At 39.8% G+C, this 25,090-nt stretch overlaps 1 protein-coding gene across 2 annotated transcripts; it reads right to left on the bottom strand.

Annotated features, from left to right (window-relative positions):
• Nucleotides 1–1,946: 1,946 nt before the first annotated feature.
• LOC137291157 (uncharacterized) lies at nt 1,947–23,421 on the bottom strand. Of its 2 annotated transcripts, none has more exons than XM_067822458.1 (7): nt 23,292–23,421; nt 15,552–15,625; nt 10,026–10,114; nt 8,721–9,006; nt 7,502–7,801; nt 4,464–4,508; nt 1,947–2,811 (listed from the first exon to the last, which is right to left on the bottom strand). In XM_067822458.1, exons 2-7 carry the CDS (start codon nt 15,616–15,618, stop codon nt 2,573–2,575), a joined length of 1,026 nt encoding a protein of 341 aa, XP_067678559.1. In that variant the 5' UTR covers nt 15,619–15,625; nt 23,292–23,421; the 3' UTR covers nt 1,947–2,572. The 2 variants fall into 2 exon arrangements, with proteins under 2 accessions (XP_067678559.1, XP_067678551.1); XM_067822450.1 differs by having other exon boundaries at nt 8,721–9,017; nt 9,812–10,114; nt 23,292–23,408.
• Nucleotides 23,422–25,090: the final 1,669 nt, after the last annotated feature.

The following is a 25,090-nucleotide window of genomic DNA, read 5'->3' as shown; positions in this document are numbered from 1 at the left end:
GCATAAAAAGAACTACCACAGTGACAGGATAATGTTCGATCAGTCAATAAAACTTCGCGATTGACGATGTCGAGTTGCGTCCCTAGCTCCACCCGGTTCTGATGACAACGGAAATGAATTCTAATTTTGGTCGAAGTAGGATTTTTGTTCAGCCACCTTCATATATTTTATCACTGATTAGGCTGAATATATTATATTAATGCAGAAGACTAGCCGGCTTTTGACATCCCCAGACACTAATTAAATTTGCACTGGTGAAAAGGGAAAAATACCTCTTAAATTATATGAGTATTTGAATGTAAATCAGTTATGACAGGTGTTTGCTAAAATGGTATCACATCCTGCCTTACCGGTCACACCCGACATTTATGATATTTGCCTAAAGCTGGAAGCATTGCGATACTAACGCAGCTGGTAAACAAACCAGAGAATGAGTTTATCGAAGAACAGGACAATCCAGTTCAGTAATATCGGATTAAGAATATTTTACTCTAGTATGCAGATTCCTATGCTTAGGGGTACAGAAGGAAAAAAAATGAAATACATATGTTTCCCAACACATTGTGGTCAGTTTGAATGTCTCGGACTACACGCTTCTTTGCTAAGGACTCCACATACCAAAATATACGACTTAGCGTGATACAGATGTGATACTGAGCTTAACTCTCACGTAAACATCACCATGATGAACAGGGCCAAAGTGATGTAACCCGTGCCGGTGTCTAACAATGAATTATTTTGTGCATTCTGCTTCTTTATGCTTGTTTGGCTCTAGAGAGACGATTACCAGTTATGTTTTATGACACTTTATATGATTTACAAGAGCAGCGCTTGGAATGTTCAGGTCTATACCTGTTCAGTGAACCCCTGGACAACAGAATGTTCATTGCATTTTCAACATAGAAGATTGCTAACAGCAGTGTTAATATGGCTGTAACGATTCATCGAACAATCGCTGGGTTGCAGTTGTTGAGACTCCGATAGTAATTTATCGATGGTAGAAACGAAACACTTTCGCAACTGACTTCGGTTGCTAAATACAGGAAATACCAGATTCGTTCACTTTGATTTAGAGCTATCATCCTCGCAACCTCTGATCAAACCCTCAAAACGCTATCGCTTTCCAGTTGCATGTGGCAATAAACCGTCGCTATCGCAATAGTTGTTTGTCCGTCAATAGTCAGCTCAAGTCCAACACCAACAACACCAAATATACCGTCTATATATTGTTACCTGCTGTGGTAACACCGAACCACGCGAACGCAAGGTCCATTTTGAATATTTCCTAAATCCTGTGTGAGCATACAACACAACAACACAATGTCTAATCTGCATAATGCTAACAGCTAAAGTAACACACAAACACAACACAATACCCAGTGTGACTTTATGCTAACTGCTACGTTAACTCACGAAACGCTATGTCCACATGCAAAATCCATCCTAGACAAAACACCATAAACTGCAATATGTTTGTGTTATACAGGAAAAACAGACCAATAGATAGAGAGCATCAAGTTGACGAAAAACTCTCAACAGAGAAGCTTATGGATTTTTTAAAAAACGCTTGTTTTTGTGTCAGATGTTAATAGTATTTTTGAGCAGACTTCGATAAGATTATAAACGTCCAGGTGTCAGTGTAATATTTTCACCTCATTATCTTAAATGAAGACTTGAAGTAACCGTCACTCAATGTCTGTCATTGTGTGACTCTATGTTGATGTCAAGACAGTGCCTTTTTTAGATAATCAGTGTACCGAAATATTCCATATATAAAAGTAACTAAAACCCTGATATAGAGTGTTGCTTTATTATAACGGCGTACTCCATAGTACTCCATTGTGGCACAAGATAGGTATCCACTGTATTCTCTCAACTACCAGTGGAATTCCCGTTCGTGCTGTACCCAAAGACGTGAAAATTAAATGCAAAAACAAATGGCCCAATCAGTTGAACACTCCGATAATTTATTTATCATATCAGTTTCTGAGTACAGCATATACAGAACAGACACAGGAGTCTGACTGGCATTTAGAAGTGATGCGCGAAAGGAGGATAACTTATGGATAACGATCGATCGATCTATCAATCAATCAATCAATCAATCCTTACCATTAACACTGATACGGCAGCAATAATGCTAATCTTTGCAAATAAGTCTTCTGACTCACACATCCATTCATGATTGGAACTGTTTTTTAATTTCATGAAACAAACTGTATGGACAGTCAGCATGAGGCATTTCTCAATGATTAAAATGTATATGTAGATATGTAAAATTGCACATAATGACAAAAGAATAATGGTTCTCTTGTCAGTTTGCTGAAGCATTCATAATGTTCTTTGCCGGACATTTTAGAAGCTGATGAATAATAAGAAAAATATAATGCTTTATGGATAATAACTTCTTTTGTTTATTATTCTGCGATGTTTTAGTTTAGCTTCTTATACCGCCGTCGAGCAAGGGTAAAGAGATACAGCATAGATCCGACGTATATTTCTCTAGTCGGCTGAGGCTGTTGATGGTCTTGATTGACACATCTCCATAAGTTCTAGGATTTTTCTTAACATTTCATTCAACTTTATTAAAGTTTGAGTTTTGTAATTCAGTTTGTGTTTTCTTTCTGGCGACAAGGTACATATCTATTTGTCGCCGGTAGCGGTATATGATTACACCAAGGATTATAAGTAAAATGAAAAGCACGGGCAATCCGATTGCAAGCCCTAGAGTTGCGTCTGTGGGAGGGTTTTCCTCAACAGGAGAGGGGCTGGTTGGCGTTGTGGAGGACTCGAGGCCGGGGGTTGTTACATCTATAACAAAAGAAATATCAAACCTTTGAAGAACATTTCGAAGTGGACTGCTTAAAGAAAGATTTATGGATCTTGTCAACATCAGTTTTGGGAATTATACGGAGTGTATGCTTAACCAGATGAATGATGAAGCATACACTCTGAAGCAACATGTTATTAACAATACAGTAGCTATATCCATATCTCTTGCTTTTCTTAAGACATTATTATGAATAAACACTTTTGTTTAGAAAGTGGTCAATTTCAACATGTAATGTCTGGGATTACACATTCTCAGTAAATGTGTAAACTTCGGACACATTGATCGATATACCTCCTAAGCATGCCTAACAGAATGTTCAAAGCCCGACAGTATTAGTATGCATTAATATCAGTATTAGTGTAGGGTGGGTGGGGGTGGTGGTTTTTGTGTGTATGTGTGTAGGGGTGGGGTGGGGTGAGCGGTTGGGGGTGTGTGTTGTTGTTATCGGGAACCGTGATTTGGCTTCGTTGATGCAATCACGGCTAATTGAATTATTAACTTAATTGTTGAATCATCAGACGGAAAATGTCGAAATAAATGCTTCTAGAAACATGACTTGTCCATTGTGAACATACTGTTACATTTACATTCAGACTTGAGAATATGTCTACCTCCAAATCCATGCAGAGAAGTTAATATATGATTATTTCATTGCTTTAAATCTTTAGTACAAATTTAAATCATGGGTTCAAAAGAAACCACATTCTTTTCAATGAATGCGTGGTGAAATTCCATTTGATCTAAATAGACAGATATTTGTGAATATGATGTGAATGTATCGCAGAATGTTTGGTGATGATCACGAAATGTCTAAATTAAATATATCGTGCACCCACCATGCCCCCAAACTGATTTCCTGTCCAACTCACCGGATACTGTGACTGTAGATGTTTGTGTAGTCGATAGTGTTGACTGCAGTGCAGTGAGGCATATACTTACACCCCGCAAGATCGATTACTGGAAGTTTATCTGTTACAGAAAATGTGGGGTTTCACGTAATCCCTTAAGACCTGATGCATCACTGTGGGCCCGAGGCGTTTCATGTTACAGAAAATGTGGGGTTTCACGTAATCCCTTAAGACCTGATGCATCACTGTGGGCCCGAGGCGTTTCATGTATTCCCTAAACTTTCAAGGTACTGCAGGAAATAATGGTTTCCATGGTGTTCAATAAATCCCATTCCCCGTTAGGATATCAGTGAATGTGTGAAATTGTTTAGTGCGTAAAGGGACACTGATCTAGAGCAATTCCCAGGGTAATACATGATGTCCACCATTTAAAAAAAAAGTAATTTAGTGACCAACAATGAACAATCAATCAACGTTAATCCTTTGAAGGAAAGGCGTTGTCTCAGACAAAACAGAATGCATAAACACACTACTTTACAACAAGAAGATAATATGACGTAGCTTATTCAATTCCTTGCAATTCCAAGCGCATATTACGTGTGTGTGTGTGTGCGTGTGTGTGTGTGTGTGTGTGTGTGTGTGTGTGTGTGTGTGTGTGTGTGTGCGAATGTCACCCATGACCATTCTGAAGTTTTTTATTCTAGCTAATTGTTAAGAGCGAAAAGTGTAGACATGCCCTACAATCACCTACAATCACCAATCTGAAGCTTTGTTCAACTTACTGGATACGGTGACTGCAGATGTTTCTGTAGTCGACGGTGTTGCTCCTGTGGGTAAACAAAATGTGTGAAGGTATTATAAGTATCATTTCAATGAGTACGTTGAGACACAAACTTACGAAAATGCATAATCAGTACTTTTCAACAAGCTAACATAATCTAGCTGATAATTCATCTTCCTGCAATTCCTGCGCATATTACGTACGTGTGTATTTACTGATGACATTCTTGGCGTGTGCAGTTGCAGATTCAAATGCGTGTATTTTGGGCTCCTTCTTCGTTCGCCTGTGTCTACTTTTATTTGGTGAGCAAATAACGAAAATCTTCATCCTTCATCCTTCGCGAGGGCCAAGAAGCATTTCATTCCCAGAGACGTATACTACAAAACCGTTGACGATTCTAAGTCAGCACCAAGTAGTTCCACCACCAAGCAGCGCATTCTGTATTACGAGCTATTTAACTAAGTAATTGTTTTGAAATGTAGTGATGTGTCCCCTTTCCTGCTCTTTGGGATTTTGTTCTTTATAATGCTTTCTCAGTTCGCTACAATGTCAGTGTGTGTACAGTGTGAATCTATAATGCTTCAGGTACGAGGTTAGGTGGTGTCGAGAAGCTGACAAAGAAGAGGGAAAATACAAACGGACCACCTTTCTTCTTCTCCACATTAGATGAGACTTTTGAATTTATCAGTTGCGCTTAAATTTCATTTCATGAAGGGAAAGGTGAAATGTCCGAAAAACACACTAACATCACAACCGACACTGTGGAGGACATACAGGTTATTTTCCGAGTATTGACTAGCAACATTGTGGCAGAATCGCAAATCAACTCGTATTCAGAGAAGTCAAAGTAAAGATACAAAGCTATTTCTGCTGTATAACACATCCTGTAGCCGACACACTCGTCCACGTGTGTGTGTGCATGTGTAATCATTTAGAGGATGCTCAAAATATACATAAACCACCAGGTTAAGCACCCTTGATATATCTCACGATTGACTAAGTCCCAATCCTAACCACTTAGAACATATCTGGGACATGATAGATCGTTACATGTAGCAAAGAGATCCTCTTGTACATAATCCGACCCATTTGGAAGCTGTTTAACACGGGCAAAGGCGCAGACTGCCACTGTAGAGGATCAGAAGACCTACATGGGATAAGAGGAGGAAAGTGCTGTCGTCATACAGTTACATGGGTAATCCACTCGGTATTGACTTTGCATCGTCGAAGAAAAGTAACATAAATGCTCATATTCACCACTCAATTGAACGTTAAACATTCAAGGTCCATACTATGGTTTGTTTGACGATCAGTGCTTTCTTCAAATAAACTGAAAGACTGAAAAGTTAAAAGCTAAACTGTTTGTTATTAAAAGCTCAGTGAATTGCCACAGTTATATGGTTTAATGTTCACGGAATAATCTGAACATCTTAAACTGAAGACTCAAATGGACAAGAAACGTTGTGCACTTACTCCGTGGCCGTATTTACGACCTTTACCATCGTCACTGCGTGTTCTCACAAATATAATGTTAGTTGTCACCCGCGACCATTCTGAAGTTTTTATTCTAACTAATTGTTAACAGCGGAAAACGGAAACGTGTCCTGCACCCGCAATCACCAAACTGAAGCTTTGTTCAACTTACTGGATACGGTGACCGCAGGTGTTTCTCTAGTCGATGATGTTACTCCTATAGGTAAACGAAATGTGTAAAGGTAGCTTAAGTATAATTTCAATGAGTACGTTCGCGCTGAGACACAGACTTACGAAATCTTAAGATCGATGCTAAGTATGCAAGTTCATATGACCGCTACAGAAGCAGATTTTTCTGCATGGTGAGAGAACAGTGCATATGCACACTCCTGTTGCTTTCTCTCTGTAAGTGTCGTTGATCGAACGCCCTGTTTCTGTCTGTAATATTACAGCTTGTACGCTGAGAGCACGTACGGATGATAAAAAAAATCGCAAATCCGTCCTCATTTCTAATTTGATCGGGCAAGGTTTAAATTTTGTTTTGAATATTTGCAAATGTGTCTAAACGTTATGGTATTCTGGTGCTGAAATGATGCCATGAGCCAAAGGAAAAGGAGGTGGCAGCTATAACAATTACTTTAATCACAGCAGCGGGGGGGGCATTTTAAAACTGAATTATTAGTTATGAATTTCCGGGTGGCCAGACTCGCTGACTTGGTTGACACATGTCATCGTATCCCAGCAGCACTGATCGATGCTCATGCTGCTGATCACTTGATTGTCTGGTCCAGATTTTGATTATGGGTGTGGGTATATATTCACACACACACACACACAGACATGCAACTAGTACTATATCTTCACACGTACATTCATTTTGTCGCTGACATCAAATATGAGCACTCTTGACGTTTGCAAAAATATGTCAACGTACCCCTCCACCCTTAAGTCAAGGAAATAAGTAACATTTATCTTGGACACTCGCTCAGTGCTGTAACTGTAACTGTAAAACGCACGAGAGGATGATAACGTTGAACATGTGGTAGCATATCGTCAAACTTCCCAAAAAATCGACAAGAAACAGCCGTAAAACTGTCCAAACGAACAGTGAGTCGGCAAAGGTAACACTCAGTCATCATTACTGTGTAAGGTTCAACTGAACTGTGTAGTCATTCTACGTACATGTAAGATATGTTACCCAGTACACAGGGAGATATCAATGAAATACTTCACGTACACATTTCCCCATATGTTTATGCTTTTGTAGTTAATAGAAAATGTTTTTGAAGCATGATAAAGGCCATTTTAAAGTTAACGCAGAGTCGTTTTCAAAATGGGAGTTCAAGGAACAGCAGATCATGGTGCTCCCAAAGGGGCGCTAATCTCCACAATGACATCGGAATCTACCTTGTCTTCGGCTTGTTATCTTCACGAAGATATGAAGCAGTAACCCACTGTCTAGATGTTGTTATTTGGGGGACTAGAACAGAACTAATGATTGTGATCTAACATTATCCTTTAATTGTTTTATATATTCCAAACATATAAATACAAATAGATATTTACCACTCAGCTTGTCTACTCCGTCACAGTCAAGAGGCCTTGGGACGCTGTCACACGTGAATGTGACAGTGACGTCTCCGAAATGGTCAGATGTGACATTCAAGGAATGGGGTAGAACAATGTCAGTTACATTGTCCATTGTCTGGTTCCCCAGGAGTGTTTCTGTGATGACTCCAGTTGTGAGAGTAAACCCAGCTTGTTGAGAACAATAGTAGTTTCTGAGGTCGACTGTAAGCGTGATATTTGTGCCAGGATCCAGTGTGGAGGTGTCTGTGTCGCTGGTGATGTTGCAGTGCGGTGGGCCTGGTTGCAAGATAGAAATGAATGAAATGGATAGGATTCGTTATAAATAAATAAATGTATGGAGTACTCATGAAAATAAGAAACATGTACAATACCATACAGGATGAATGAATGAATGATCGAACGAAAGTTTTACAACACAAAATGAAATGAATTAATGTATGAGGTGGGATTTGGTGAATGTATGAAGAAATATGAGTGATTGAGTTAATATTTCAGCCATATCGCGACGAGAGCAATTGAGTATAGACATAGTAATTAATGGTATATTATAAAGACCTGTCGACGAAGCACAGTAGAACTAATTAGTATATCACAGTAACAGGAAATACAACGAGCAGATCTCAAAAATAGGATCGCAAATGAGGAATATACAGTATAAAGAAAGGCTGAGGATCACCAATAACAGAAGCTAGAGCACCTCTCTACTGACCATGGGGACTTGCAGTACTCGCATAGACCCCAGCTGGATCTATACCGCCCCTTTAGCCCTTGGCGACTGTACATATAGTTACCCATAATCAAACAACAAACATACTACGATTAAAATCATGAGTAGAGCTAAACACACTCTTAAAGTTTTGAGACTTGCGTACCCTCTGAGGAGGACAATCATATTACAATGCTTTAATCCCCTTCGAGTATACAGCCCTAACTATCAACATGCTTGACCGTGAATCTCTCATCACAAGGGACTCAAAATAGAGGATCCTCAACTTTTAATAGGTATTCGTGAGTATATTGTGTATCGTCGAAATTCCTTATTGTCCATATCAGTTTCACCTGGTAGTTTGTACACTCTGGGATCAACTCCCACATCAAGGTGAGATGTAACTGAGCCATTGTTTCAGGAAACCAAACCAAACTCTCCTAGACCGGACACCTATCGTTGTGTACTCTAAAATAGTTGTCAACTTACTTTTCAGCAGCCTCTGGACACCATTACATCTCACAGTCCAATTTCTGTCACATATGAAATCTATCGTTACATCACCAAATCGTGGAATATCGACACTGAAGTTCGTGTTAATGGTTAAGTCTGATACATCACTGACGTTGTATCTCCCCAACTCTGTAGTCACATGACCAGTAGTAAGATCAAAGCCAGCCTCCACAGAACAGTAGTAGCCTGTGGTGTCCACAGTCAGTGTCAGCTGTGTTCCAGGTTCCAGGGAGTTGGTGTCCTTGTCACTGCTGATACTGCACTGTGGAAGACCTAACACCACATTAGTGACATAGGACATTAGTGAGAAAGTTGTTTAACAACGCAAAAGTGTAACTACAAAGGATACCGTTTCGTTATATTGCAGAGTTACCTTTCTTTCTTACAGTTTCTTTCATTAATGTTGGTCACAAACTCAGAGGTGCGGCCTTAAAAACCTGTTGTTTGGATTTACGACAGTACTCAAATGTTATGATGTACCCATATTGAGTTTCGAGTTAGCGATCTTCGAAACTCACACGATACACTCACAATCATAACCGGCGTGCAAGTGAGGCCACATTGCTTGAACTACTTTCGACATTTACCTTTCGACATTGTGTTAAATAAATCTCCACATAACGTTTTAGATGTCCGAGTTGTCTATAGGTACCCATTGTGGCACCATCAGATAACTTTGACATTTCGCTCAAACTTATTTAACTGTATTTATATACAATAGTCTATTTCAAAAGTTACTTACATTACACTCTGAACAAATTGGAAATTGGATATTGTGATCAATAATGGCCACTGTATAATATGATAAATGGAAACAAATAATAACCATTTGATTCCCTAGAGGATAGGCAGACAGGCTACCTATGCCCCTTTTACTTTACAGTAGAATCTGTCAATTACGGACTGAAGCCAACGTTCATTGCACCAATATATAATTTCCATTTATTTTCATTGATTCATAATATAAACGGTTTTCGTGTCTTTGCTTTGGAAACAAATATCAACTTGGTCTGTGTTTGATGTTCATCGTATTAATTAACTCGACAACAAATTATGTTTCTACTCACTAGCTACTGTCAACTGACACACATCGACTGGGATAGGATCAACGACATTCGCATCCTTCATCTTCCATGTACATGCATCGATTACCCTGACGTGCTCTATAGTAAGTGTAGAGTGTGTGACGTTCATGGTTGCATTGTATCCTGCAACAAAGCTGCAGGTGGGGATGGGATTGCAGGTGGCGACATATGTATTATCAGTTGGTCGAGCCCATACCAAGCCGTTGTAGTTGTTTGTGCCACTTTCTATCGTGTATTCTGTTCCAAGAAAAGCCACTCCTCCGGGACACTGGAAGGACGTCTGACCTGTAAAATGGCGCAGCAATTACCATTATTTTTTCCTTCTAGTTTAACGCCGTACTCGAGAATATATTCCAGCTAAATGGCGACTGTGTGTAAATAATACGTCTGGGCCAGACAATCCACTGATCAACAGCATCGATCTACGCAAACGTGTCAGCAAAGTGAGCGATCCTTATTCCGTTAGTCGTCACTTACAACAAACAAGTGTTGTCGAAGACTCATTTCAACGGTACGTAAGTCCCAAAATGTTCAAAGTAAATTTATACTTTCCAGGACTTTTAAGTGTAGTATTTGTGTTATTTTAATTTTGGCTACAATTTCTTACAATCGCCAGCGGTTGAGGGGAGGTGTAAATCCAACTAGGGACCATGCAGGTAGCGAAGGTACTGTAAGTCCCCATGGTCCCTAGTGTGGTGATCTACCTTCTGTTGTTGGCGATCTATAGCCTATATTTACTAAACGTGGTTAACATTTTAGGTCCTAAAGGTGAATACTGGACATTATAGGTAGAAAGGATGGAAACGGCGCTTTAATTGTCAGAAATGCAAATGATAATGGCCCGTTGATTCCTTAACGACGGGCTGTGATCAGTTGTGTGAGAGAGTGACAATATGTAGCGTCACATCAGCAATATTGCAGTCATGTCGTGACAAGAACATTATAATTTACATCAGTATTAATATTAATACATTGGGAACGTAACATCCTGCCACTGAAGGGCAGTAAGCGTACTAGATTATCACAGATATGAACTTAAAACCAGCATATGAAACTAAACAGTGTAATTAAAGACAACACAATATAAAAAATCGGCCATAGATTGACAACAGAAAGTAGATCACCATACTTGGGAGCATGGAAGCTTACAGTACCTTTGCTACCTGCATGGACCCTAGCCATCCCTTCATCTGCTGGCGATTGTGGGAAATGTTAGCCAAAATTAAACCAACAAGAATATACAACGTTTAAAAGGCCCTGTATGTATGTATGTATTGGACGTACAATCAGTTCTGTTGTCAGATGACGTTACAGCGTATGCGCGGGAGGGCGGTGGCGTGCAAAAAACGCCGATCCTACAAGGCTTCAAGATATTGTGTTGTTTGAATCATGTTTCTTTCGTGGGAGACGGGGACGAAAGGACTAAACATATTTTACTTAAGCTACACTTGAACTAACGCGTGACGACAACAAGCACGAGAATTGTGATCCATGAAGAGATAATTCATCTAACCATGGTTGTTTGGATGTTTAAATCTACAAGTGCATGCATCTTTTCTACCTGGTCCTTTTTCAATCTACACGGAAGTGGTTCGAGAAATTGTCCTTTAGGGGAAACACCTTGGACACTCTTAGGCAGAAGGTATATGAAAAGGCTGACTTGACACAGACGTACAATTACCATTCTGCCAGGTCTTCCACCATAACAAACCTGTATCAGGCAGGTGTAACAAACCCAAGAGGGTAAAAATGTAAGGAGTCTCTGAATCAATACATGTCGGGATCTATATACACATGAGCAACAATTAAGCACCACCCATTTTCATGTTATAAGATTGTGTTTAACACAACACACTGGTCAGTCATGATATGGAAACCAAACACATGGTTATAATTTCGTTAAATGAACCATCTAAAGTGTCAGTCCATCAACTACCAACACTGCTGCTACTTCCGGCTGTAACTTATTGACGGTTACATGCGGGCACTACAAACGTTATCAATAATCATCTCCAAAACTATGGTCACACAGACAATGTCTGTGATCAAACGCACACAAAGTTCTCACAAAAACGTTCACTGTTCAAACCCAAGCCAACAGTAATGGTGACATCAGTATTTAGTGTATCCTCCCCTCGCACGGATAACTGCTGCAACCCTCGTCCTCATAGTGGAAATCAAACCCAATGGACCTTGCGCCATGTCCTCAGATTGTGGTTTTGCCGTTGATTACACCACGCCAAATGTTGAGACTTGTGTCTATCAGTGAGTAAGGGACGTCGGATTTGACGACGTGCCTGAGCCTCCTTCGGATGGTGCTGATTGAGAGACGAACACCCTCTCTCAATTGTTCTCTGAGATCTTTGGCATTGGTCATGGGCCTGTGTCTCACTATGCGAACTAGAGCACGTCATCACGGGGGGTGGTCGTTCTCGGCCTCCCTGATCGTGACGTAATCAGTGGACGTATGCAGCTTCATTCATACCAGTAATCTGCCATCTGGTACTTCCAGAAAGCCTACGCCTCAGCATGTCCAAAAATGTTCAATTTCAGTACAGTTCATTTATTAATGCGTCCATAAGCAATGAGAATACTTCATTTCACCTTTTTATAACACCCCCCCCCCCCCCCCCCGTTGCTTGTACGATGACGGAACTTTAGCATGCAAAGCATGCATTTGAGTCAGTTAACTGCATGTATATTTAGATATAACTGGTTGACTTTTCTGTTTTGACCCCTTTTTATTACAATCGACAATTATTTTTGGTGGTGCTGAATAAATGCGCATGTGTATATATTACACGCACAGATATGAGTATCAGGAGTGAAGCCCTCGGGGTATTTTGTCAGCCAAGATGCCGGCTAGCATCTAAATACATGTGGAGCTGACTGTGTTGACATGACTGTCAACGGTACTTTCGGTATCCTGGCACTCTGGGTCCAAATCTTTTCCATGGGATTGCGGGTAATGGCAGCTCACTTAGATGGTGCAAATGTGGCTACTTGCTAAATAAACTATATCTTTGGACGCTGAAATCTGAGGTCATGAATTGGCTACAAACTGGTGGTTTTGTTGCCTGACATAGATCTAACATCCAATGCCATAGCGTAGACCAGGTTCGAATGTTACCAAGCTCCATAATGACGTATTGTTTCCTGGCCTTGCAGGCAGTTGTTTGAAGTGAACGTACAATTACATTTATTATTACTGTTCTTACTATTTTAACACAACATCCGTCCATTTTAGCTATTAGAGGGGTAAGACTGTTTTTCATGGTGTTATCATTGGTATAAGCCCCCTTCACCGGACAGTTGATTGAAAACCTAGGGTTTCTAGATCTTGGAATGATAATGTCCTGAAGATCAGACAGACGTTATTGATAACCAGAGTGAATATCAGGATAACGTAGGTTACGCCAAATGTTACAGTATCACAAACATATAGAAAAGTAACTAAACGGTCAGTCTGCACAGCAACACGTTCTCAAAGATCAGATGTACTTACTGACAGCAATATATCTGTGTTAATCTGAATTTGTCATTGCATTATTAACATCAGCACTGGGCACAAAATATTGCAAGTTCATGAGAACATATAATGACAAATGGTCGAATTGTTGTTCAGTAAATAATCCATCTTGAACGTAAACGTGAAGGAGGGCAGACATATTTCATTCTTCAATCTAGCAATGTTAAAATACAGAAACGCGTTTGCATTAGGTTTCTCTTTGCTTAGTTGGGGGAGGGGGGGGGACCAGACACTATATTTTTTTCAGATTCGGGATTCGACAGACAGACACAATCAACATATTTTTCTGTCGTATGCATTATACATTTTAGTTTTCAAGGTAAGCAATTACAAAACATGTTAGTTTTCACATATTGTCATATTTGGAATTACACTTTGTTATTAAAGAACAAATTCTAGTAATGTTTGGGTTGAGTCACATTCGAGATTCAAACCCGCATCCTCAGAGTTAGGCACCTAATCGCCAGCACACAAAGTCAGCCGCTTAATCCCAAATAAGACATATGTTACCACTTTCTAAAATGGCATTGTGTAATGTACAATTCTAGATTTCAACATTGAAATCTAGCAAAATAAGAAAAAGAAAATGGTAATTAGCAAAAGACAAAATCAAAGACAATACCTAGAGTGACCACCGTGGGCATTAGAACTGCACGGCATCGCCTAGGCATCGAACGAATATGCCCAACCTGCCTGTGGTGCCTGTGCGAGTTGCTGAAGTGGCTGGAGCTGAGGCGCCGCGCCTGTCTGTCCAGGGTATCCCACAGATGTTCCATCTTGATCTGGAGGGCCAGGGGAGCACATTGATGTTATAGTTCTGGACGAGGTCTCTAGTTTGATGTGCTGTGTGGGGTCCGGCATTGTCCTTTTGAAACAGCTCCCTCTGGCGATTAATGACTGGAAGGAGGTGTTGGCGTAGGATATTGTCACAGTACCTTTCAGCTGTCAGGTTGCCCTGGATCGTAACCAAATAACTTATCCTACTGAAGGTTACTTCCCCGGATATCTGTCCATCTTGGGACGCAAGAGTCTGCGAAACGCTCATGTCGACGTCTGTATATCAGCATTCCTGCATCGCGTCGTCCCAGTAGAAATCGTGATTCATCACTGAACCAGATTCTACGCCATTTCGGTAGCTTCCAGACCTGATCGCTGGTGCACCACTGAAGTCGATGTCGATGATGTTGTTGTCGAAGCACAGGGCCAATATAAGGTCTTCTGGCAGGTAAACCAGCCTCTTTCGACCTGTTTCTGACGGTCTGTGCAGAGAGCCTCATCAATCCGAATATCTGTTGAGTGGTACTGGTCGCCGTAGCTGTTCGATGACGCAGGTGATGTGCTCGGATGTAGCGATCCTGCGCCGCAGTGTTCACTCCAGGTAACTATCTCTCGGATAAATCTTTGCTAAGAGCTTTATATACATTTATAATATCTCTTCATGATTTTAATGCAAATAACCTACGCAAAAGCAAAAATGAACACGTATATAAATCATTCTATTCGCAATGACATCTCAAGGTTATGGGGGTCGAGTTCCACATCCTGTTTATTTGTAAACAGTATCATGACCTGAAATTAAAATATCTTCCAATGGATCATTTACGAGCACTCACCATCTTTCTTACAAATGTTACACACACACACACACACACACACACGCATACACACACACGCACGCACACGCACGCACACACACACACACACACATACATACATTCATACCCAATCCCCAATCCCCAATCTAACTTCATGTTGCCCCACCAAATTCGCACACAGTACACACACTTATATCAAAGCATATTTCGTCGCATAATACTGCCTTTTGCATATGGTGTTATATGGCAGTTGTTAATTATCGGACAACTTTACCCTGGATATCCCACCTAGTCTCTTTTGACGTAAACATCAAATCACTTTACTCTGGACATCTTGCCTTGTCCTGTTTTGGAAGCGTGGTTACTGTTAGGTGATTAGGTGAATATTGTAATCACCAGCTTCACTGCAGTTACCGCTGTTATTATATACTGCCTTTGTATATTTGTGCTTTGGTTGTTTAGGTGTCATTGTTCTCATTTATCAGTAACTGTTAATTTTAACTATGCTATCTTATTGTACAATTGGTATTTGTATGGTTTGTTAACACTGAAATTAAATCGCTCTCGGTGAAATTATTGCTGTGATAGCAGTGCTTACCACATGTGAAGAACACGATCAGGTTGAGCAGAACCAGATCTATCACTTTTCTGTCGACCATTTTCATTGCAACCCTGAAAAAGAAAATGTTATGGACATTCGGATGGAAGCTTCTTCTTGTACTTTCGGTCAATGCGGATAAAAGAACTTTGCGAAATAGACTTGAAGTGTGATGTTTTGCCAGTTTTCATTCATACCACCTCGTTTCAGTTTGATGAGAGATGAAAACCTGACGAGATGCAGCATTTAACGATTACACCATTGAGAATCCCTACAACTATGGCGCTTAGAAACGTAAAAACAAAATTGTCAACAACGATCTTTTTTCTGGGTTCAACTTACGAAAGGCGACAATTTACTGTGTGCAGAATATCGGACAGTTTACAAATATGATTACACTGGGTTTTAAGGTCACAAATGAAAGCGCAAAATACCATTTTCGCCCTCCTATCGCCCTATCGTTGTATTTGACTTCTGCCCAGCCCAAGGAGATGATTCATTAGCCATTTACATTGTTGGGTAAAAAGATGACAAGCAACGGGTGGTGTTGGATACAAAGTATTCATTGCAATATAGAATATTTATCTAATGTATGAATATTTGATCTAATGTATATTTGAAATTTGAGTAATTTTTCACTTCATTGCTCCTAACAGGATGCAAACAGAATGTGTGTGTCATTATCAGAGGAGTATTATTATTTACTTTGAAAACTGGATATTTCAAAATTGTTGACAACAACACTCCAGTGACTTTGCAGTGATGAATTGAGACGTCGACTTTGAATAATAGCACACCACTGGAAATAGAGATGATTTTCTGTTTAGGAGTCAACATTATTCTCCTGTGTGAATCAGGAGGAAGATAGTTCAAATGGAATGAGGAATTATGTTTCCAATATAATTGCCCTAAATAATACATAAACTCTACGGATGTGCCGGCTGGAATATCTGCATGTTAGCAATCTCCGTCAGGGTTCATCAAAGCTCTGAAGACAGCAAGTGATTACTGGTGCAAACACCCACAGAAAAAATAACAATCCAGATTTCCTGAAACCTACATGAAACTGGGTAATGCCAGAATCATATACGTTTCCGTTCACGGAAACTTTTACTGTTGGTTTCCGGTTGTTTCCTGTTGCTGAAAGTATCAAGATTAATTTCAGCGTCTGGAAACTGCCGGAAACCAACAAGGTTAGTCTCCAAAAAAGGAAACTGACAGGGAAGTATCATTGTTAGTGTCCATTGCATAAAACAACTGAAACACATCATCGATGGTATCCATTAGTAACATCTTAAATGAACCGATTGTAGAAAAATAAATGTGACTGTATGCATATATCCAGAAGCCTACATTAACCTACATAAAACTGCCTGTATTCTATGTTAAACATAGCGATCTCAGTGTTTCTTTACACCAGAATTCAAATAGAGGATACTGTCACATTAAATATTATTAATTTCAGAACAACGGAAACCTACTTGAAAGAATATGGAAACTTAAGATTCTACTCAGTCCGTTTGACGCACATATATACGTGTGCAATGTGAAGGTTACACACTGCTAGATGATACGAAAGTGGGACATGGGAAAGAAACACCCAAATTACAGAAGCGGTCATTGTAATTACTGACATGCGCACGTTGTCCTGAAGTAGTAGTATGGTTCACTTTGATCTGTTCTCACTGACGCAGTTTTCTTGAGTGAGTGAATGAGTTAATATTTAACGTCGCATCGGCAATATCTCAGCCATATCGTGACGAGAACATTTAATACTGAAATGAAACATATATCTATTATTAAACCTGTCAACGAAGGACAGTAAAACACAGATGAGAATATAAAACTAGTAACTATACCTAAAACAATTTATCTATAGAGCACAGTACAATATAAAAATGGGCTATAGATTGCTAACAACTGAAGGTAGATCACCATACTAGGGACCATGGGGACTTACAGTACATTTGCTACCTGCATGGACCCTAGCTGGATTTACATCATCCCCTCAGCCGTCAGCAATGTGGGAAATCTAGCCATGCAAATAAAAAGACACCTATGCTACGATTAAAAACGTGGAATTAACTTTGAATGTTTGTGGACTTACGTACCCTCTCAGGGGGACAATAGTTTTACAGTACTTCAACCCCCTTTGAGGGTACAGCCACTAACAAGCACAGTTATGAATTTAAACTTCCAATAATAAAATATTTATCTATATACAATTCAGTCAATAAATCTAATTCTTTTAAAAATGCAATGATAAAATGAGAGCTTATGTTATTAAAAAGATCCTTCAGAGATCGTGAATTAAAATACTGATCCCTTGTGATGGAATACTCAACACAGTCAAGCAGGATATGTGATTGTTTCATCACAAGGGATACAAAACGGAGGATCCTCACCTTAAGCAAATATTTATGTGTATGTCTTGTGTGGCCAATGCGACATCGTCGCATGATGACCTCCTCAAATCTGGACTGACAGCCCAAGTAGGCGTACCAATATACGGTTTTATTTCATGTAATTTATTGATACCTACTTGAGTGTCTCACTTCTTCTGCATCAGATCACGGATATACGTTCTAATGCAAGCTTTGTAATCTGAATATGGAAGAAGAAGTGGTGTCACAGATTTGTTGAGTGCTGCTTTTGCAGCAAGATCGGCCATCACCTTCCCAGAAATACCTACGTGACTGGGTAACCAACAAAAGACAATGTCGTATTGACCAGTAACAAGAGTATTATACAGTTCAATAATTTCTATTAAAAGTGGATGTTTACAAGAAATATTTGTAATAGCCTGAAGGCAAGAAAGAGAGTCGGAATATATTATATACTGTTTACGTTTCGGGTGTCTTTGAATATGTTTAAGAGCTGTTAATATGGCGTTAGCTTCTGCTGTGAAAATAGAACTATTGTCTGGTAATCTAGACGATATTGTTCTGGATCCAATGACAGTAGGACAAGCAACTGCGCCACCGTCCTTGGACCCATCTGCAAATAAGGATTTGTTATTGTTAGATTTATGTTTTAATTGATTATATTCTTGTTTATACTGTAATTCATTCGTTTCTGATTTTTTAAATGTAGTTAATGTTAGGTCAACCTGTGGCCTAACCAACTGCCAAGGGGGAGAGGAAAGAAGACGGAAAGGAGCTATATTGTCGAGCTCAATACCATCAGCAGCAATAAACGGCTTTATTCTGAGCCCAAGAGGTGGAACAAGAGAAGACTTTTTGCTATACAAATCCTCATAATGAGGATTGAACACACAGTTATATGCAGGGTTAGATTCGTTAGGGTATAATTTTTTGATATATTGTATAGATAATTTGATACGGCGTTGTGCAGGAGATGGCTCATCGGCCTCAACGTAAAGACTGTCAATGAGTCTGAAGGACCCAAGACAAAGTCTTAGACCTTGGTGATGGACAGGATCGAGAAGTTTAAGATTGCTTTTGTAGGCTCCACCATAGACGATGGAGTCATAATTAAGTTTAGAACGAACGGGTGATCGATAGAGATGGAGAAGGGTAGCTTGATCCCCTCCCCATTTTGAATTAGACACACCCTTCAACAAGTCAAGTGCTTTCAGGCATTTAGTTTTAAGTGATTTAATATGTGGCAAAAACGTTAAATATGAATCAAAGATTAGACCCAAGAACTTGGCTTCCTTCACAACTTTAATGGGAGTCCCATCTAGAGACAGTTCAGGGTCTTTATGTGGTTTGTTTTTGCGACAAAAATGTATGCAGTTAGTTTTCGATTTGGAAATTTTAAAGCCATTTTCAAGACACCATTTATTCATCTTCTTGAAACACAACTGCAATTGCCGTTCAATGGTATGCATATTTTTACCACGGCAAGAAATATTAAAATCATCCACAAATAACGATCCATCAATTGCATCGTTTAAAACTTTTGATAAACTGTTGATCTTGATGCTAAAAAGAGTGACTGACTCAATACTGCCTTGTGGAACACCCTGATCCTGATTGTAATGATCAGACAGGGTAGAACCCACACGGACCTGGAATTGCCTGTCATTTAAAAAGTTGGCAATAAATTCAGGCAAACGACCCTCGCAACCCAAAGTCATGTAAATCTCTCAGAATGCCTTATTTCCAGGTTGTGTCATATGCTTTTTCAAGATCAAAAAAGATAGACACAGCGTGTTGTTTATTAGTTAGTGCGTTTGTAACAAATGTTTCCAGTCGCACTAAGTGGTCGACAGTACTTCTGTTTTTACGGAAACCACACTGTATATCTGTTATGAGATTATTTGTTTCCAAGTACCAAACAAGTCGATTATTTATCATGCGTTCCATGGTCTTACAAACACAGCTAGTTAATGAAATCGGACGATAATTGGATGGATCCGTATGATCACGTCCAGGTTTAGGTATTGGTACTACTATGGCGTCACGCCATGGGGGAGGAAAGTTACCCGATGTCCAAATATCATCAAAAATATTTAGAAGAGTTTCCAGACAGGATTCTGGTAAATGTTTCAGGAGTTGATAATGTACTCCTGTAGCAGTGTCATGAGCTTGATCAAGAGCAGTATGTAGTTCATGAATAGAAAATAGTTCATTATAATCTTCCCCATTATCTGAATTAAAATTAATAGTTTTCTTTTCTTGTTGTTTTTTATATTGTTGGAAATTAGAAGAGGACGAATGTTTAGCGAGAGTTTCACCCAGTTTATTGCAATATCTGACTCCTCGGTAAGTAATTACTCTCCATGTTTAAGATGATGGACTGTAGATTTAGTACCTTTACCTTTAATTTTCTGGACCATGTTCCATACCTTGGACATTGGTGTCCGAGAATTTATTTTAGATACATAATTTTTCCAAGATTGGTGTTTGGTCTGTTTAAAGGTACGCCGTGCTTTAGCATTTAAAATTTTAAATCTATTCAAATTATGCACCATAGGATGGCGACGGAAATAATGTTCTGCTTTTTTCCTTGATTCCCAGCCTGTTTGCATTCATCGTTGAACCATGGTTTCCGAATATGTGGAACTGCAGAAGCCTTTGGGATACACTCATCAGCAATGTCAATGAGTACATCTGAAAAACATTTAATAGCATCAGGAGCAGTAATAAAACGTTCGGGATTAAGTTTGCCAGTACAGAGAGATTCATATAGAGTCCAGTTGGCCTTTTTAAAATTCCATCGTGATGATGGAGACACATCAGATGGGCTCACAGGTGTTAGTATTGAAGGGTCGTTCCCACACAGGTCATCGTGAACCAACCATTGAAATTCATTTAAGAGATTAGAGTCAGTAACTGATAAATCAAGAGCTGAATATGTTCCTGTGCCAGGAGGTAAATATGTATGTGACCCGTCATTGTAAATACAGAGATCATTATTTGAAAGAAAATCCTCAAGTAATTTACCTTTGGTGTTCCTAGTAGTACCACTCCACAGTGGGTTATGGCCATTTAAATCGCCCATGATTATACAGGGCTTAGAAAGTTCATTGTAAAGGGCTTGTAGATCAGTTAACTGGACAGTGGATGAAGGTGGAATATACAATGTACAAAGCGTAAATGCAACTTGTAATGTAAGTCGCACAGCTACAGCTTGGAGATTTGTTGTAAGCGCTATTGAACTATGTATAACATTTTGCCGTACCAAGATTGATGATCCTCTACTTGCCCTATCACCTGGAGAAGAAAAGAAATGGTACGCATTGAAATGACGGAGGTCAAGAGTATCAGTGTGTTTTAAATATGTTTCCTTTTGACAGATGGCTGACGGTGTAAAATCCTGGATTAAAAGCTGCAATTCATTAAAATTAGTCCTTAGTCCTCTGCAATTCCACTGAATAATATTAGTCTGATAACCTATCTTTTGGGGGGATTTATTGGGGATCTACCCCGTACTTGTTTGGTGGGCGACAGGCTGTGTGCCCTAGAACGGACGTTTTCAGACACGTCCATGTCTTCGAGTGATCCATATTTGTTGCAAATTTGGATTTTATCCTCTGAAACTTTAGGGGCTCTGCCACTTTTCAAAGAATCTGGCTTCTTAGTTTTTGTTTTACTGGGTTGAGACCTTGTTGATGACTGAGAAGATATGTTATGATCAGGGGATGTTGCTGATTGAATCTGAGATGTACCAGGAAGTGCAGTTTGAGTAGATATGGCAGGTGACAAAGGTTGAAGTGAATCCGTGTTCACCCAAGTCAAGCTTGTCTGACAGCTTGCAGATAATTTCATTATTGTGGATACTGCTTCTGGGTTTGGTCTGGCAACGGAAGCATAGCTTTCCGTTTGTACTGAGCTCATGACCGAAGTTTAGGCACTTGAAGCACCTCAGCGGATTCGGAATGTATGTATCAACATTGAGATTACAGTACCCTGCCTTAAGTGACTTTGGAGCAGTAGGCGAAGAGAAGGAAAACAGATATGTGTTGGTTTTTATGTTTGTGCTGTTTTTACGGGTTGAGAAGCGTTTGGCATATAGTACACCCTGATCTCTCATCTCTGAAACGATATCAACGTCAGACATGTCTGCCAGCAATCGATCACGATGTCGCACTATTCTCTTACTGGTGTTGAGTGTTTTGTGGGCCGTGACAGTAACCGGAGTACCAACAAAAGTGTCGATATCCAAAAGGTTGGTTGACTGTTGCTTTCTGGCACACCCAATCAACAGCGCACCAGAACGTAATCGTCGAATGTTCTTTAACTTTGCCAGCAATGCCTTGGATACCTTTAGACACAGCAAACGGGTTCAGCTTCAAAGGTGTGTTGTCTTTGGTCTCAATGACAAGGAAAAGTGGCCAGTAATCAATTACTTTTGACGGTCTGAGGTCGTCAACGGGATCATTTTCGAGAGTACGTTTGCTCTTCTTAGTGGGGGTTTCGTAAGCCATGGTTAGTTATGTAGATTTCATCATCCGAGCTCCCCACCCACCACGGAGTATCACAAGGACGATGCTAAAGCAAGCGGGCCTCCAGCTTGCAACACCAAGGATACCGGATGATATACTCCAGTAGAAGTATTATAAATAATTACTCCACCAGATTGGCCCATGAGCCACTGCCTTCTGGGCATAAGACTCTAGGCAAAGTTCAAAACAACATAATTCAACATCAAACATGTTTAAGATAATAAAGCCAAGACCAAAAGCAATCAAAATCAATTCCAAATCATACTTGTGCAATGATAAATAAATTTATAATCTATGCACAGGGCTTGGCATGACCAGCCGATTGGTTGAACCGGGCCCATTCAACCTCCGGTCTAGGTGAAGTAAGGGTCGGAGGGGTGTGTTGAGCAAAGGGAACGCGGTTACAGGCCCACAGTGCCGTCAACCCCCAGACTCCCGTCCTCCACCGACACAGGGTCGCAACCCACGGCAAACGGGTTGGTGGACCAAATATGCCCCCGGATCCACACGGGGGAGGGGTGGGGGGTGGTTTGGGTTGGCGAGCACTTACGTTACACAGCACCCACCAGGAGGAGGTGGCTCGCCACGGGTGTCACAGTTTTCTTGAATATTATCATCTGTTGAATACATTTTCAACAACAAAAAACACCCGGTTAAATGCAATTTCCTTTCTGGAGAAGGAGAAATATTGTCAGCCTTCTCCTTAATTATAGAATCAACAAAGTGGTGATTAAAAGTAATATGCTAAAATATACAAACGTGTGTTGCCGATGCCTATTAACTCAAAATCAACCACAGTTTGCACATTTGATAAAATTATAACTCACCAGTGATGCACTTCAACGATATAATATATCCTACACTAACTGCAGCCGACCTTCAACAATCTGTCGCAGTGTACACGAGGAAGTGTACTCCAGCTGTAACAAAATACACTCGTGACTGAGATACACCTCTGCTATTAATAAATATATCTTTGCTCTTTAACCCTATAGCGACAATTTTGCGGCAACATACTGGTCAAATAGTAACTCCCAAGGCATGTGTGAGCATGATACACAGAGGAATAGGATGGTAATTCAATCCTGACCCGGAATATCATCTTAACAAAAAAGACGAACGCATACAGTGAGGCTGCTGGGTGGAAGATAGCGCGGTGAAGTCAGTTACACGTATTCAGATAACACACACCATGTTCAGCAAAGACTGGCAAGAACACATAACGGTTGGAGCCATAGCCTATTGTACTGTCCCTATTAGTTTTAACTTTCCATAATAGGTTCAGTTGTAATTGTGATATTCTAGTTGTTTTACTGTCCTTTGACGACATGTTGTTATATTATACACATATGCCATTTCAATGTCAGATATATTCTCGTCTTGATATGATTGAAATATTGCCGATGTGACGACATATCGTAACGTAAACACTTACTCACTCATGACCGATGGATTTTCACTTATCTGAAGGTTGCAACAATTCAAAGTGAATTGTGAAAACCAATAATGTCACTGCCAGCATCTGATAAAGAAGCACAAGCCACATCAACAGATATGTAGAAGCACTGGGAGAGTAACATCAAATATTTATACGACATAGACATTGTATCAGTAAGTAACTGCTTAACCGCCTCTGTTGATAGAAAGTCATATGTCCGTTGACATGTTTCATCATATAATTTTTCAGAAAAATAGATATTATTTTTTTTTAAACAAAAAAAAAGGTAATACGCTCAGTATATCTGTGACAAAGCAATCAGATGCAAATGATAAGTACTATGGCCTGCATGTTCAACTCCTTCCTGTTTTCCTTCTACAAACACTACACTACAAATAGAGTATAGAGTATTTCAGGTTAATACACTGTTACAACACTGACTAGCTTTCTTCTACAAAAACTAGCCATGAAATGAAATATATACAACACCTCACGAAATGTCCTCACAAGACTCATATGAGGTCCTCACAAGCTGTATTCGTAATGAATATGTGAACATAAAATCTAGGAAACACTCCCAGAGTCATATTAGACAAGAAAGTCACACATGGTCGTGACTGGATCAATAATCCTTGTCATGCATTGATGAAGTAGGGAAGTGAATAAACGAATTGACATTGTTGCTGTGTACGGACAAATACCCGTGCGTACAAGATGGACAATGTGTGCCGCCATTGTTGTCGCTATAATCCGCTTATCATGAGTGAGTTAATATGTAAAGTCACATCGGCAATATTTCAGCCATATCGTGACGAGAACATGTTTGATATTGAAATAAAATAAGTATACATTATAAAAACATGTCGTCAAAGGACGGTAAAACAACTAGAATATCGCAGTTACAGTTAAAACTAATGTGGATAGTTAATACTAATATCACAATTTGGACAATACTATATACAATGGGCTATAGATTGCCAACAACTGATGGTAGATCACCAAACTAGGGACTGTGGGCACATTTGCTTCCTGCATGGCCCTGCATTTACACCATCCCTTCGGCTGTTAGCAGTTTAGGAAGTCTAGTCATACATTAAAAAGACACGTATTCTACGCCGCTTATCGTGACTTCAGATACCACATAAGCCTATTTTACATGGTTTGATTCACCAGTGTTGTACATGTCTA

The sequence above is a fragment of the Haliotis asinina genome, chromosome 1 (genome assembly GCF_037392515.1).
Source record: "Haliotis asinina isolate JCU_RB_2024 chromosome 1, JCU_Hal_asi_v2, whole genome shotgun sequence".
Classification (NCBI taxonomy): domain Eukaryota; kingdom Metazoa; phylum Mollusca; class Gastropoda; order Lepetellida; family Haliotidae; genus Haliotis; species Haliotis asinina.
The sequence above is the reverse complement of the archived record's forward strand: the minus strand, read 5'-3'. Positions and strand labels throughout refer to the sequence as shown.